The sequence below is a fragment of the Dysidea avara genome, chromosome 3, assembly GCF_963678975.1.
Source record: "Dysidea avara chromosome 3, odDysAvar1.4, whole genome shotgun sequence".
Lineage (NCBI taxonomy): Eukaryota > Metazoa > Porifera > Demospongiae > Dictyoceratida > Dysideidae > Dysidea > Dysidea avara.
In genome coordinates, this window is record NC_089274.1 from 18,750,769 (window position 1) to 18,767,305 (window position 16,537).

A 16,537-nucleotide genomic window follows, 5' to 3' on the forward strand; every position below is an offset into this window, starting at 1 on the left:
CATGCTCCCCTGAAAAATTTAGGTGTAAATATACTAAATTTTGGTGAAATTTTACTGTGGTGCCATTGAATATTGTCCATTCAATTATAGTACTTTGGGATCAATGAAACCTTTTCACTTATGCATTAGATATAAACCTGGGGGGGGCCAATAGCTGACCTAGGGGGCACAGCCCCTCCCCCCCCCATGAGGAACACTGACTATCTTAGTATGGCGGCACAAAATTATTGTACATGCAGGAACAGAGCAATATAGCTACAGTTTAATAGAAAACTTACATTGGTTCCTCAAACCAATAATATTTAGGGATACTAAAGATCAAGATGCTATATTCAGATATATTCTTAATAGAGCAGTCAATAGAACATGCATAAAGAAATACAATAATTTAATAAATCTTGAAGGTTAAGTAGCTAAATCTTAAGATTTTTCATTTCAGTTGGAGAATTTGGACCACTATAATAACTGGATTATGACCACTGCAGCCAATTAATCAGGTTTCTGACTCCCTGCTTCACAGACTTACTGTTAGCCTCCTTGCAGGTCCCTAGAGGGATAGTTGTCAAATTATGAATCTATAAATTTTGAAGCATTTTAGTATTCACAATCTCACAGCCTGTACCTATACTATATACCAAATATGGAAACCACCTTGCTGGATATCCCCTATCATTTGATGACTCAACCTCAGAAATGTAATATTAAATTTTGTACATACCTATTTTTGACTAGTGCATTCAATGGTTCACCTATGTTACTATTATATCTGTTGTGAGGATCTCATTAGTACATAGTGACAGTAATCTCAGAATATCAGGGCTTGTAGCTTTTGTAAGTGAGAAAGTAAAGCTGCATGGAGTAATTTTTATTTGGTAAATAAGATACACAAATCAAAATCATTAATAAACTAAGGGTGAATTTAATTTCTCTCTAAATCCTTTGCAGATTTTAAATATAATTGTACTATATAGTGTCTTACCCCATCAGGGGCTTACTAATTAATAAAAAAATGAAATGAAAATAGAGTTATAACTTAAGGTGAATTTACCAGGAGCTTAACATGGATACTCTCCCCCTTATAAACTCTTGCAAAACATTTAGTTTATGGCATGCTAGAATTGTACGGGCTAAGGTTGAATGGGTTTTGTGTGTGTGTGTGTCTGCCAGTGTCTAACTGCATGGATAGCTCCCTACTACTATATGTAACTCCAAATAGCTACATCCATACAATCTTAAAAATGATTGTAACCAAAATTGTGGGGCTGAGCTACTTGTCTTAATCCCTTAAATTGAACGTGTGTATGTGATTAGAATATAGCAAAGTGAAAAATGAATGTCAAAATCATAAATCATTAACTATACATGTTGGACCACTCCAAGTAGTTACAAGACATTAAAACACACAGACCAAATTAAAAATACCACTAGCTACCAATGTTATATTGTGTCTCAACTTCGCTAAACTTATGAAGGACTTTTTCTTTAAGCAACTGCTTTTTGTCATCAGATAAGAAAGCAGCGTCAACACCATTTAGCACCTGTAAAACATAAAACCAACACACTATAAAACAAATTTACTGATAGAACTTACAGATAGTTTTATCTGCTTGTAGTTTAGTCCAAACTCATTACTAGCCATAATGTAATCATCTATAAGGGTTTTCCTCATGACACAGGGATCATCAGAGTTGATAGAGAAATTGACCCCATCACTACTGAACCTACAATAATCCATGATACTACCTACACACAGAACAAGAGGCCACCGCCATGTTAACCTTTGTATTGCATGGGGTGCACCCAATCTCTGGGAGCCAGTATGAATACTGGATAGTGGACACAACTGCCAATTGAAACAAGCAGCACATGATCATCATGTGCATGAAATACATTGTATATTGTATTGTAGTCAATATGGAATGCTCACATGAGCAAGTGGTCCGAAGTACTGCATGCAAAATAAAATTTCGCGACTTTTACATTTGCTGGTGATTATTCATAAATGAAGCTTAGTGACTCTCTAAAACATGCAAGTAAACTAATATCACACAAAAGTTATTAAATTTACAGCAGGTTTTATACATATATATATACATCCATGCATGCTTTAATCATAACTATCAACTAAGACACATCAAGCATAAAAAAGTGCCACACAAACAATTAACTGTTTGTTGCAAAAGATAGAGGTATTCAAAAAGAACAGTCATTACACTCTAATAGAGCAGTCACATGTAAAAATAAATATTGTCAGTGCAAATAATATGAAAATGCTTTATCCTTAACTAGAGAATTACAAATACATGCAAAACTTTTATCAACAAACTCCCTGCCTCCATTAGGACACTATAAAGTTAACTATATATTTCTGCTCCACTGCCTGCCTGGTCATTTTAAGGAACTGTGCAATCATTTTGTACACATCTTTAAGCCATACAACTGCTACACAGTATCTATATAAAGCTTTATGTATATCAGTAGACATTACCTCAAAGTGAACATTAGATTTCTTAGCTATTGTGAAAATATCCTCATCCTCCAGCACCCTGTAGCCATGACCTATCCTCTCAGCTCCCAATACCTCAATTGCCTATAACATATTATATATATATATATATATATATATATATATCATTCATTATAAAGAGTTGTGATAACATATACTCACTCGTTTAACATTAGCTGCAGGGCCTGCCTCCCCGGCATGAATGGTGATGTGTAATCCAGACTGCTTAGCTCTCTACAGACCATAAAGTTGACGAGAGTCAACAATGAATGTGGTAGTCACTTTGAAAGCATCAATGTGTAGTTGATGCATAGGAACCATCTCATCACCAGCAATGTCCACTGCCACCACACCCTTGTCACGATAGCGTAGCGCTAAGTCAACCATATCAGCTGCTTGTTCTGTAGAAATTACCATACAACTAAAATATTATCACAAGGGGGTTTATCACCTGTATAAGGAAAAGGGGGAAAAGTGGCTTTAAATATAACAAAACAGTATGAGGCCAAGTGTATGAGTATTTTTAAAGAATATTCATGTATTACTGAAATATCGCAGTAAAGTGATGGAATAACAAGAAATTGGTGAAGTCTGAATTTCTAGGTGCTGTGTTCATGAAGTTCAGAATTCTTTAGCAATATTACATGTATTTAGCAATATTACATGTATTTAGCAATATTACATGTATTTAGCAATATTACATGTATTTCAATTAACCCTACACTAACCAGGTGCATTGGTGGTAAAACTGATAATCATGTTGATGTCAATCCCAAACTCTTTTTTTCCCTTGTCTAGACCACTCACTATAGCGTCCATCACTTCATCATTGGTCAGTGTGATTTTGTCAGCTGCCATTGATGAGTGGGCCAACAATGGAGGATTAAACCTCAACTCTGAGTACAGCACTCCTGCCTGATAGCTGGCCTTACTGAAATCATAAGCAACCATCTCTAGTGCTTTACTTGAACCACTAAATATAACACCAAATGTTAGTTAAACATTCTAATAGTGTAGTCACAGCTACTCACCTGATGATAGACTGAATGGTACCAAACGGTTTCAAGAAAATTGCCAGAGATGGTTGTGGTTCACTCAGACTAACATGACTCCAAAATTCCTCCATGTTGTCACAAGGCAAAGGCACTTCACGTTCCCTATAACAGTACACACATAATATGTCTTAATATGATGTCACAGGTTACCTGGCTATAGTGATGAGTGTCTGTAGTTGGCAAGCTCCAGCTAAATGAACATGTAGCTCCACCTGCACATGCAGACAACAGATATTATGTGTAATTTAAAGGGAAATATAAATTCCCACATATCTACAAGGGTGAAAATCTGTTCTTATATTATCTGTGGAAACCCTACATCAGTTATTCAGTATATAGTGCATAGGGAGTGTATAAACTGTGGAATGGACTACTGGAATGGAATTTTTAAAATTTCAATATCATTTAGTTTTTTTACATCTAAAAAAGTACAACTCCCCCCTTAAATAAGCAAATAAATAGGGATGCTTTCTGACATAATTGTGAAAGAGACTCATTGTAAGCATTTGCAAGACAGTCTCATTTCACGTGACTTTACCCAAAGATTTTTGCTTAGGCTCCTAGGTTAGGGGTAAACACCTCATACAGGCTCTGCCTTCTGTGTCCGCCCTCCACTGCCTAACTGATAAAGTTGATAATAAATAAATGAATACTTCATTATACAGTGAATGTACTTTTACAATGCATACATGTAATCAGCTAGCTAGCTAACTTTTTATCATTTGGGAACAAGGGTTAAGTCAAGAGTATTCTTGGTATTCCCAATAAACTGCTATTGTGCATGTTCATAACTGACTTTACAGTACATTACATTGGTAAACTGTGTCTATGGTGCGGTGAATTATGCTAAAAGAGCTGACTTCAAGGGAAATCCTATTTATTTGTTTACTTACGGGGAGGAGTTGTACTTATTTGGATGTAAAAACTGATAATGAACTTTAAAAAATTCCATTCCAGTATTCCACTATTCTAGTAGTCTATTCCACTGTTTATACATTCCCATATTACATGTGTCACTAACAGAGCTGTGATATCCAAGTAAACGATTGTGGACACTTTATGTATATGGCTTCATATTCAGCTTGCATAAACACGTTACGTTGACACTGCACTTTGATTGCCAACATATTGCACATTTGGTGTTTAACACCTTACTGGACAATATGGTAGTTATTGTCCAGGCAATAATTGTCCAAGTAAATATGCTTCACTGGGATATAAGTGATATTAAAACCTCATTAACTTTCAAAGATCAAACATACTATGCATATCATGTTCTAACAGTTGTTGTTTACCTGACTTGTTGATCTAAACAATAATTATCACTTAGTTCTTTGCTGGGTGCGCACACCATAATATAATCTGAATCATGTCATATAAAAAGGTCCACTTTTCTCTTCTAAAAGAACCTACCTAGATAAAAGTCTGGCTATGGCTCTGCAAAACTATAGCCAGTGTTGGGCAAGTTACTTTGTAAAAGTAACTAGTTACATATTACATATTACTTGCAACAGAACTATTTAGTTACAGTTACATATTACCCATAAAATAAAGTAACTGTAATAATATTACATATTATATTACTTTGTGTCCACAACCTTAAACTGTCACGTGTGAAACTACCACCTTATCACGTGACATGATTGCGTTGTTGAACAATGTGCAAATCTTGGTTATAAGTAAGAAGCTAGTGAATAAGCTTCATTCAGTAGGCCTCGTTACTTCGTTGTGGTTAGGCGTTACTCAGAGGATTACTAACGAGATTAGTAACTTCGTTACTTTTAGTAATAATATTACGTCATATTAGACTCGTTACAGTAATTATATTACTTAGGTAACGCGTTACGTTTGTAAGTAAAGTATCTTGCGTTATATTACCTGTTTTCATAGCGTATTTCGTTATATTACTTTGTTACCACAAAAGTAATAATATTATGTAACGCGTTACATAAGTAACGCGTTACTCCCAACACTGACTATAGCAATGCAGCTTGTATTGAAATAATTTACTTTAGCATACTTTGCTACAGATATTTCTGAGTGTGAACCAGACTATCCAGATAAGGGAGGTTCCACTCTAGGCTGTTTGCTGATTGCTACAATTTCAGGATATTGACTCCTGCAAGCTGCCATTTACAATCACCTTGTCCTGTTGAAAGTTGGGGGTGTACCATGTACTATTGCAAATAAACGCCCTGTGGCACATTGCATGGTAGCCTAAGTCTACAGCAGACTATGCTGTTGCTGCGTTCTTACTGGAAGCAGCTGTTGTTTTGTTCTGTAGCTGCTTTTTACATGTACAGCTGTCAGCTGATGGCTATCTGCAGCTACCGATGGCATGCAACTGTTGCTGATACTAGGTAGCTGTTTATTGTTAGCTGCATGCTGTATATTCTGTCAATTATGACCTGTTATCAGCCAGCGATATATTTATATTTATGCTATAATGTGTGTATACCAATCTGCAATGATTCTTTTAGCTAGAGATTTATGACCACAAAAACCTGTAGTGTTATCCCACTATCCGTCCACCTTGAGTGCTGCTTATTGCAAGCATGAACAAGAGAAATAATGATAAAACCATAGATACTACACCCACGGGGGGTGTAGTATCTATGATAACACAAATAATTAAATAATATAAATACGCTTATGCGCCCCTCTGGTATATCCCTATTTAATAAATGGGGTTCCCCACCAGAATAAGAAACAGCCACACTAGTACTTCTAGTTACAGCTCAAGATAGTCAAGTACATTTTACGGTAAGAAAACAGTGTCTGCATACCTTTGGAATGGAACAGTACAGTTGCGGAATGTTTCGCGGAACAGCTGACATTTCTATCGATAGTTTCGATTATGGTTTATGTCCTATCACGTGCGCACCACAAAGAAGTAAACCTCGGCAGAGATAATAGAGGGGCGCGTATACTTATTATCTCTGAGCTCGGGAACGTCGCACAACAGATTTTGAAACTGATTTCTTTAACATTTGTTGAAATTGTGAGCCTGAGTGTAGAAATCATAAGCTGCCAAAAGAAACCTTTTGAAGTTGTGCTAGCTAGTGCTGTTTTATAAGTATGCAATTATTAAAGTGGCAAATACCATGCAATATAATAGTAGCTAAACCCTTATCTTTTTTCCCCAACCTCTCTTTGCAGGCTGTCTAAGTTGATTCTCGAGGTTTTTTTTTTTTTTTTTTTTTGCACATCGCAATGATGGCAGCAGCACTTAGCAGCAGCAGCAGTAAACAGGAGCAAGCAGTACAAGTAACAGCAACAGCAGTAAACAGGAGCAAGCAGTACACTACAAGTAACAGCAACAGTAGTGTGCAGCAGTAAACAGTAGCAAGCAGTAGTTGCAGCAAGCAGTAGTTGCAGCAAGCAGTAGTTGCAGCAAGCAGTACAAGTAACAGCAACAGTAAACAGTAGTAAGCAGTAGTGGTGGCAAACAGTACAAGCAGTAGCAGTAGCAGCAAAAGCAAGATCAAGTATATAGTATAGAAAGTAGTAACAGCAGAGTAAGCATGCATGCTACTGCATGCTGCAGCAAGTAGAATAAGCAGTAGTAGCCAAGCATTAACAAGCAACAGTAGTAGCAGTATAACAGCAGTAAGCAGTCTTTTAAGAAGTTCCGTAAATTATATATGTTTTGAGGATTCATTCACACATAGTATAGAGGTTCAACACAGTAAATGTTTCTAGTGATGCTAAATAATATTATAACTGCTAATAACTTCACAAGATGAGACTTATTCCTATTGCATGGTCACCAGAAAACTGCATGTGTATATATTTTGAGGATACCTGCAGCAATCAGAGGCGGATCCAGAGTTTGGAAAGAGGGGGGGCACCTTTCTAAAAAATAGTTGAAGACCAAAAAAACTTGCTGAAAACCAGTTGACGACCAAAAAAAAAAAAAAAGGTCACGACAATAATAGCTAGTTATCCTTACCAGCTATGTCACGTCTGTTATGTAAAATAAAATCCTATTTATAGCTTCATAGGTAAGCTACACTGCCTCATGAACATTGTGACTGCTTTATTAGAGTAATTGACTGCTCTATTAGAGTATCTCGATCTTGTATGCAATTTCTTGAAGGGGGGGGCATTTGCCCCAAATGCCCCATCCTGGATCCGCCACTGGCAATGTGAAATGCTCTTGCCAAACCACTTGCATGCAGAGCCAATTGGACCATGCCAGACAGTACCTACAAAATTTTGCTACAAGTATGTCTGAAATTTTGTTCTTCAACATTTTTTATCACAATTTCAGTTGTCACTTGATTACATGCAGCATTTATATGCAAAGTGAATCCATGCATGGTAGCTTTGGCATCGAATAGTTATAGTGTGCAATAGATTATGTGTATTCAATGGGGTTTACAGGTTTTCAGTATTATTGTCTTCTTGCAGACCACCATAATTATAATGAGACAGTAATATGTTCTCTGAACTGCTACCTATATGAGTCACCGGTCTGCCAGTGGAAAAAAAAATCTGTATTCACCACTTGTATTGTTGGCAATATAATAGGTTCTTGATTATGCGAGCAAACACTATACTATACCATGCAGTATGGCTGTTGTTTCCTCTTTAATAGTGCATGAAAGATGATGTTATTGACGATGATGGTGTAGGGGTTCACATGTGGTCAAGATGATGTATCATTGAAACAGTATGAAACCGTCCAAACAGAGCACTTTGATCCTGATTTTGATGATCCATATTTTGAAAATGGTTGAAGAAGACACTGAAACACTGGATCAAGGTACTGAATCATTTGATGGGCCCCGGATTGCATGTGTCTCATTGTGATTGCCTTTGTAAACAACAATAGCTACTGTTGCTGCAAAATATTTTGACTAAACTGGAGAAAGCAATTCTTAAGGGCAACATTGCATGACTATACTGGGAAATTAATCTGAAGGTCACTGCATTGTCGATTCAAAATTCTTGCTATGACTGATTCTTCTTAGTAACCAATCTTTATTACACTTAAGGTAGGTTCAATGGTTACAAGTTTTTAGATTTTGAATATTTTTGAGAATATCACTTACTTCATGTTCAGTGCTACAGGATATAGTATTGGTCTCTCATGTGATCTGTGCATGTCATAATGGTTATGGGTTCATCATTAACACCATCTTGTCATGGAAGCTCTGGGCCCCCCTTGACATTCACAACATACTTCATTATCTTGTGATATATTTTATATGGCTCTAACGTTTCATAATGATCGATGATGGTATTGTTTACAGTAACTGTGAGACTGAGCTATTGTTCTGCACTGATATTAGCATCTTCTGTTAGTTCTCATTTACAAATCTGTTAGCAATGGCTTACTATATGAGATTGGTAAAACAAGCCAACAAGGCGAATAGGCAAAAAGCAAAATTAACAGAATGATGTTGTCATTCCATACATCCATCCCTATAGCAATGTAAGCACAGTAATATATGTCCTTTCCCTTATATGCATATAAAATTAGAATTGAAACTATCATATATATATATATATATATATATATATATATCAGTGCTGCCCCAATAAGGACTTACCTGTAAATGCAGGGGTTAAAAAATGAAATTATTATTTGTACAATTCATGTAGTTAAAGAACAGTCCATAGGATACATGCATCAATATTTCACCTTGAAATGTATTTGCAAATCAGTCCCCCTCTATAAAAGAATTACACAGTACAGCATTGTGCACTATTTTAATAAAATAATTTCACATACAGTGCTGACGTATACAAAAGCTATATTGTGCATTCCCTTTACATTATCAAAATGCTAAGTTATCAATAATCACAAAATGCATTAAAAAGTTCTATTTCCAATACTTTTCAGAAATTTACTCTTGCTGTTATGCATTTACTACAAAAGTAAAATACATACACTATATAGCTTCATTTTTTATAAATTGTTAACAAGGTACATGTTTTCACCATATCATCATTAGATGTGTCATGTTTACCAGACAAACCACCAATGAAAAGAAATTTGTTTTCCAATATATGAACTGATCTGCCCATGTAATACGCATTGGGGACATCTCCCACGTAGTCCCAGAATTTTGTATCAGGATTGTACATGTGAATATGAGGAGTCAGTTTGTATACCGGATCATCATCATCTGGTTCTTCAGTCAGATAGTCCCCAGTAAAAGTTATCAGATGACCTTGATAGTGGTTGAGAGAATAAGAGCAGTAAGGCATGTCAGGTAGCTTGTTCCAAACTTGACCAGTATTAGTGGCATTATTGCTCTGTAGTAATTCCGGTAGTGATGCAGCAACCACACTGACAGTAGTAAAACCTACTTCATTGTCTGTTCCGGTAGCTATATAAAGTTGATTATCAACAAGTAATGGAACTGACTTGCATACAACATGTGGTAGTCTTTCAACTACACTCCACTGTGAGCTAGCAAGATTGCCATCATTTATGTGCAGGACCTCAACTACTCTGGTAAGAGTGTAGGGATCAAAAGAAGTTGTCCCACCAACTACAATAACCACACTTTGGTATGAAACTGATGTACAATGACACCTTTTAGTAGGCATATCAGGGTATGTAGTGAGCCAGCTGTCTATTCCATTCCAAAGAAATACTGAGTTAAACAATGATATTACACCACTACGTTTTGTATATCCCCCTATGGCTAACAACTGCTTCATATTATGAACAGCTACTAAACTAAATTTAGCACAAGGTAGGGGTGGCAGAATGGCCCACTGATCTTTGTCTGAATCATACACAAGTGGATCGATATATGAGCCGTTGGAGTCCTCCACTGATACGTATACTTTACCGCTCAGTTCAGTAATGGAAGTAACCCATCTCTTTCCAGGCATATCTGCACATTGTTGCCATAATTTTGAGAGGTTGTTCCAGAAAATGGTACTACTTTTGCTGCTCTATATAATGCACAAGCACAATAAATAACAACAGCTTGAAAAAAAAAAAAAAAAAATATATATAGACTATGCATTGCACGTTCAACTTAAACAAAACACTTTTCATTAGTCACCCAGGTAATATAACATGGTCCATCACATTTTGACGAAGAATACCCTTGACCACTGGATTTGACTCCTTTTGTGACAAACCCAGTGGCATGCTTTTAGTACAAAAATCTTATAGTGACAGCATATACATACTATAGTCTTTTATGTAGGAAGACTACCAAGTCAAAAATATTTCATATAACATCCTAAATTGAGTTAGTTTAATATCTTGACGGGGGAAACTTTCGTAAGTGCATGTGTTTTGAATACCATTGACCATAAAGGTATTTTGACAGGCTACTATGGTTATTTGATTCTTCATGCCATAGTTCAGTATATAAAACACTCATGAAGGCATTACATTTTCAAATGTTTTTTTTTACATACACTGGAAACACTGCTACATAATACTACATTTGAGTAGATGTATACTACTACATAGCACACAAGAGCAAGAAACCCAACTTGTGTTGTGCTACTAAATGAATTGCTAATTGGAGGATGAAACGAACCGTTAATTGCATACAGGTGAAGAAGCATTGAGCCACAAAATGACATAGTTTGTGTACCTTCAACATGTACACACACAAAATTGATGCAGATTTCCTTCCAAAGTGCTCTGAAAACCGGCACCTCATCATTACCAGTCAGATGTCACCTTCTAGGTGAATATACTTCTATCCTTGCAGTTGGTGGCAATACCGTCAGGGTCACCATCAAAGCCTGTCACACAGCACAATATGTACAGGAGTGCACATGACACACTCCACAGTTATGATGCTGCATGAAAGGGCAACCATGAGACAAAACCAAGCATTACTTGGTCTCAAAATCTTGAGTCACAATACACACATGCAGTTTTATTTCTGTGCATTTCAGTAAAGTCTTGCAGGGTAGTTATCATCATATTGTGCGTGTAACTTGTAGGCATTAGTGACTGTCATGGAACGAGAAGTTTAAAAGATCATCATATCATGGTATTTTTGAATATAAAATAAGGTTGAAAAATGAAAACAACAAAATTTCAGCTATAGTATTCCTAGGTCACGTGAAGGTCAACACAGAACAGGTCGTCACCAAATCATCATTTGAGCATGGATCATGTGTACCTGTCAGGCCTCCTATAAACAGAATTTTATCCTCTCTTATGTGAACTGATCTTCCAATGTAATATCCACAGGGAACATCTCCAACATAGTCCCATGACTTTGTATCAGCATTGTAGATGTGTATGTGTGGAGCAAGCTCAAACACTGGCTTGTCCTCATCTGGTCGCTCAATCTGATGGTCTCCAGTAAAGGTCACCAAGCGCCCCTGGTAGTGACTTACAGAAAACGAGGCATACGGCATGTCAGGTAACTTGTCCCAAACTTGACCACTACAAGTGTTGCTAGAGCTCTGCAGCAATTCAGGGAGAGATGCGGTGACTATACCACAAGTACAGTGATGCTTTCTGTCATATCCCACGGCAATGTACAACTGGTCATCTACAACAAGAGGGATCGCACTGTATAATGCATGTGGTAATGGCTCTACAGTACTCCAGTATGAGTCAATAGGATGAGTGTTATCGATGTTAAGAATTTCTACTGCATTTGTAACAGCTGGATTGTTATTAGTATGGTCACAAGAAGGTATGCCACCTGCTACAATAACTCTCAACTGGTGACTAATGGCTGAAGAAATATACCACTTGGTGGGCATGTCTGGATATGTAGTAAGCCACTCTCCTTTCTGATCCCACAAAAACACATCACCACAGACAATTATTTCATTATTATGTTTTGTAATTCCTCCAATTGCTAACACTTGCTTTTTACAGTGTACAGCTACCAAGCTAAACTTAGCACAAGGCAGAGTAGGTAATATGGCCCACTGATCTTTGTTGCAATTGTATACTAATGGATCAGTGTATGAACAATTGCCATCCATCACTGCAATGTACACCAGCCCATCAAGTTCTGCTACAGAAGTGACCCATCTCTTCTCTGGCAAATCCGCACACTGTTGCCATGTAAGTTTGAAGCTGCTCCAGAAATTAACACTGCTTTTGCTGGTCTATATATAAAAGATAGTTGGAGTAAGAAACTGTCAATGCCAAATCAAAGCTCAAACAGTATTAAAAACAGTTTGATAATACATAATGCACTTTTGCTGCTTGCCAGCCCGACCACAGTCGAAAGATTAGAGACTAAATGGTGCATCGTACAACCACCATTTTATGTCACAATAACAAACTCACAGGTGGTACATACCTTATTGGGATGTCTGCCTTGCTTTTACTTTTTAATCTCCAATCCTATTAGTTGTTGTCTTCCTCAAGAAACCATATTAAGGTGTAAATTTTCCGATGCTTTCCCTACGTTCATATAATTTAGATACCAAAAAACTTGAAGCGGTTATACTACTGTAGATAAATAGCTCACACATAGCAATCAGTTTTGCTATAGAAAGCAGAACCTGGTGACCACACTCCCTTAATGATCTATTCTACTTGGGGCTCAGCAGTAAGATCAAGATACTATAATAAAACAGTCACTCTAATACAACAGACATGTACAATATTCTGATAGAACGGTCACTTTGCTATAAAACTAATCCATTTAACAATTATTTATTTTTAACATGTATATAATGAAGTAGAGATCCAAACAATAAAAAGTGGTGAGACATGGTAGTATTACAACATAACTATGTGGGAAAATCCCTATTTTGCGATGAAAAATGTTATAACATGCCAATGGGTATTTTTCCACAGAGCTTTGTTGTAAAGCCATCATATCTCTTACTTTGTTTGGATCCTTACTTCATAAGATTTTAGGCACACACTTTTTGTAGTCATAACTCAAGTTGCACCATTATAAAGTTAACAAACAAGTATACAGATATACCCTAATATAAAAGTCAACTATGCAGTCAAAGAAGGGTATACTTGATTGGTTTGTAGAAAGAATAAAACTGATACCACTCAGCGTTTCCCCAAACTGTGTATCTTACCACTATGCAAAGTCTCAACATCCCACTTCTCACCATAATTAATTCTAATACTTTTGTGTTAACCATCAGGTGCAACCGGGAGCTTATGAGCCGCCAAAGGAGCATGAAACTTACTCTGCCTGCCGGGTGCCAAATTCATTAGTGATTAGTTTCCATATAAGGAGAGATCTCATTAGTCAATGCCGTATACTAATTGTGCACGACACTCGTAGCAATTTATTCAAAGAATGTGACGTAATTTGGATTGTGATGGAAATGAGTTTCATGCTCCTTTGCTGCCTTCGGCGGCTCATAAGCTCCTGGGTTAGGACAGAGTCTTCAAACAGAGCATTATAGTATTATTCAAAACAGTGGATCCTCGGTTATCCAAACATCAGTTATTCAAATGCCCTGATTATCCGAATGCCAAAATTGACTGTTCAATTTGAGTATTTCATTGATAAGTACACATTCCTAATAGAATGGACCTTTGTTATTAGGTATGCCAAGACATTAATTTTTTAAACTAGGCGTGCGCCCGATTTGCTGAAATTGTTTTCGTAAAAACGTGTGTGTGTGTGTGTGTGTGTGTGTGTGTGTGTGTGTGTGTGTGTGTGTGTGTGTGTGTGTGCGTGTGTGTGTGTGTGCGTGTATCTATGTTTGTTTGTCTGCACGTACCCACGTGAGCAAAAATGTTAAAAATGATAAAAAGCAGCCAGGATGTAAGAATTGAAAGCTACATTAGTTAAACTTCCACACACATAAACTTTACTCTGAGGTGGTTTCTTCTCGGCGGTCTCAAATACTGGTATGGTGACTCTTCATATATTTCTTAACGGTCTCCCTTTTTGGTTTTATAGACGTTTAACAACTTAAAAACAATGTTGAAGGCCTACCAGAGGTAGCGTCTACTTTGAGTTGAAAGGGGAGCATTACCCATACTTACACGAATGAAAATGAAGGGCAGCCTCGAGGCTTTCTCTATACAATTTACACAAGAAAACACGAGACACACTATAAAACAGTTGAGAAGATATTTCTGTGTGTAATTTGCAGTTTAAAGTGGTCTGTTATAGTTACGCTTCCTTAGCAGTGCATAGCAATGTAATTACCGGATTATAAAATAATTACAAAATATGCTTAATTGCAGTATTTACAAATCTAATTATCTAGCTGAATTAATAATAACAAGAATATAAACTAAATTATATACATGGTTGTGCCCATTTAGTAGAATGGGATAGTAATAATTGCATGGGCGCCTGGTTTTTAGAAGTAGCATTACATCAACTTGTTTTGTATATGTTATAAGTCAGCAGACTTCAGTTATCCAAACAAATTCACTTTTCTGGACACTTTTGGATAGCCCTAGGACTGAAGATATTTGGAGAACTGAGGATCCACCGAAATTTAAACATTTAAATAAAGTTTTGATAAGCTTCCTACTTATATCCATTACAAAAGGTACTTGACTATGATAGATACCTGTAAATGGGCAGGTTGAGAACTTGAAGATATCTTCAGCTTGGACACTTCTGACGTTAATGTATCCACCTCACTTTTTAAATGTTGTACTTCAGTATCTTTACTCAGTAGTTCAGCCGTAGCTCTACACAGTTTGGCAGCTTGATTTGCCTGTTGCTTTTCAGCCTCCTGCAGTCTTAGTTGTGCTTGTAGTAAGTTATCTGGTAAGGTAGACTGTCTGTTGACTACTAGTGTCTCTAGCTGGTCACATACTTCTTCAGCAGTCGGCCGATCAACTGGAACATTCTCCAGACAACTTGTGATCAAAGGCATAGTCACATCTTCCACTGACTTGGGGACTTTATCAAGGTACTGACTACGCCTCTCAATCTCTGAAGAAGAATCTGCTACAGTTTGTCCAGACGGGTCATTACAGTTAATCATATTTTGTGCAGGAGTGGGCCATTGGTGGGACAGTGTGTGAATCATGATACAACCGAATGAAAACACATCTGTTTCCTTTCCTATCACTGCACCGTCATTAGCATACACTTCAGGTGGCATAAAATCTACCACTAAACTGCAGTGTTTTGTATCAATAAAACGTGCTGTACTGAAATCAGAAATCTTCACTTCCAAACCTTCTGAAACCAGAACACTTTCACTAGACAAATTTTTAAGTACAACAGGTGATTCACGAGTGTGCAGATACCTGAGACCCAATCCAATGCTGTGTAAAGTGCTTAATTTGAGTTCTAACGAAATGGAGGCATTTTCCTTCAGTAGACTAGCTAGATCACAATACAAGTGTTCCATAACGATACTGGGCGTGCTGGAGCTCGGTGGAAAATAAATCCCCAAGAAACGAACGATGTTGGGATGACACAATCGACTACTCAGCTCACACTCTCTCAGAAAGACTCGTTTTACCATTTGAAATTCCTGCTCACTCACGTGATCGGAAATCTGGTCGAAACCAGGTTCCAAATCTTTCACCACCACGAACAGCCCTTCCCATTTCGCCTCTATAAGTCTAGCGTTAGTTCCCTCTTTAAGCGACTTAATGACTTGAAGTTTATTGATAACACAGTGTCGCAGAGAAGCAGGTAAAGTATCGCGCTGCGTCATTTCAGAGTGTATATCCTTTATTTTAAGTCGCATGTATGCAGGATGATTAAGCTCTGCGCCAAAAAACGAAAAACAGTAGAGACCGTACTGCTGGCTGTAAGATGGGCACCCCTACTGGCTATTACGAGGCGTATAAGAAATCGTATCTCAGTTTACTGAAAGCTCTTCCTATTGACGACTTGATTCCTGAATTATTCTCAACGGGAGTTCTGCCTGAATATCTGAAAGAAAGACTAGACGCCACCCCTGTGCGTAGCGAAAAGGTCAAGCTTATGTTTACAGAAATGGACATGGAAGAGAAGCTGAAGGCGGGAAATACAAAACGGTTTGAAGGACTTATTCGTGTGATGGAAAAATTTAGCACCGATGAAAATGACGTTGTTGTTAGAAAACTAGCACG

The 16,537-nt window shown here is 37.2% G+C and overlaps 2 protein-coding genes across 4 annotated transcripts; both read right to left on the reverse strand.

Annotated features, from left to right (window-relative positions):
• Positions 1-1,327: 1,327 nt before the first annotated feature.
• Positions 1,328-6,454, reverse strand: LOC136251808 (adenosine deaminase-like). The gene is made up of 10 exons (XM_066044218.1): positions 6,348-6,454; positions 3,712-3,773; positions 3,538-3,663; positions 3,235-3,479; positions 2,789-2,907; positions 2,669-2,740; positions 2,489-2,590; positions 1,779-1,843; positions 1,592-1,721; positions 1,328-1,538 (listed from the first exon to the last, which is right to left on the reverse strand). The coding sequence occupies exons 1-10, from the start codon at positions 6,396-6,398 to the stop codon at positions 1,425-1,427; spliced, it is 1,086 nt and encodes a 361-aa protein (XP_065900290.1). The 5' UTR covers positions 6,399-6,454; the 3' UTR covers positions 1,328-1,424.
• Positions 6,455-9,242: 2,788 nt separating this feature from the next.
• On the reverse strand, positions 9,243-16,152 carry LOC136249908 (uncharacterized). Of its 3 annotated transcripts, XR_010698379.1 has the most exons (3): positions 15,031-16,152; positions 11,139-12,627; positions 10,341-10,479 (listed from the first exon to the last, which is right to left on the reverse strand). XR_010698379.1 is itself a non-coding variant. In XM_066042040.1 (2 exons), the coding sequence occupies exons 1-2, from the start codon at positions 16,135-16,137 to the stop codon at positions 9,472-9,474; spliced, it is 2,115 nt and encodes a 704-aa protein (XP_065898112.1). In that variant the 5' UTR covers positions 16,138-16,152; the 3' UTR covers positions 9,243-9,471. The 3 variants fall into 3 exon arrangements, 2 of the variants coding, with proteins under 2 accessions (XP_065898112.1, XP_065898111.1); XM_066042040.1 differs by lacking the exon at positions 11,139-12,627 and having other exon boundaries at positions 9,243-10,479; XM_066042039.1 differs by lacking the exon at positions 10,341-10,479 and having other exon boundaries at positions 10,505-12,627.
• Positions 16,153-16,537: the final 385 nt, after the last annotated feature.

What these genes read in the sequence shown, in the direction of transcription:
- LOC136251808 (XM_066044218.1), bottom strand. Translation starts at nt 6,398, where the DNA reads ATGTCAGCTGTTCCGCGAAACATTCCGCAACTGTACTGTTCCATTCCA. An exon ending in TACACATTGATGCTTTCAAA is followed by an intron (nt 2,741 to 2,788) that starts GTGACTACCACA and finishes TATGGTCTGTAG; the next exon opens with AGAGCTAAGCAGTCTGGATT. An exon ending in CTGCAGCTAATGTTAAACGA is followed by an intron (nt 2,591 to 2,668) that starts GTGAGTATATGT and finishes AATATGTTATAG; the next exon opens with GCAATTGAGGTATTGGGAGC.
- LOC136249908 (XM_066042039.1), bottom strand. Translation starts at nt 16,137, where the DNA reads ATGACGCAGCGCGATACTTTACCTGCTTCTCTGCGACACTGTGTTATC. An exon ending in CTCAACCTGCCCATTTACAG is followed by an intron (nt 12,628 to 15,030) that starts GTATCTATCATA and finishes TTTTATATATAG; the next exon opens with ACCAGCAAAAGCAGTGTTAA.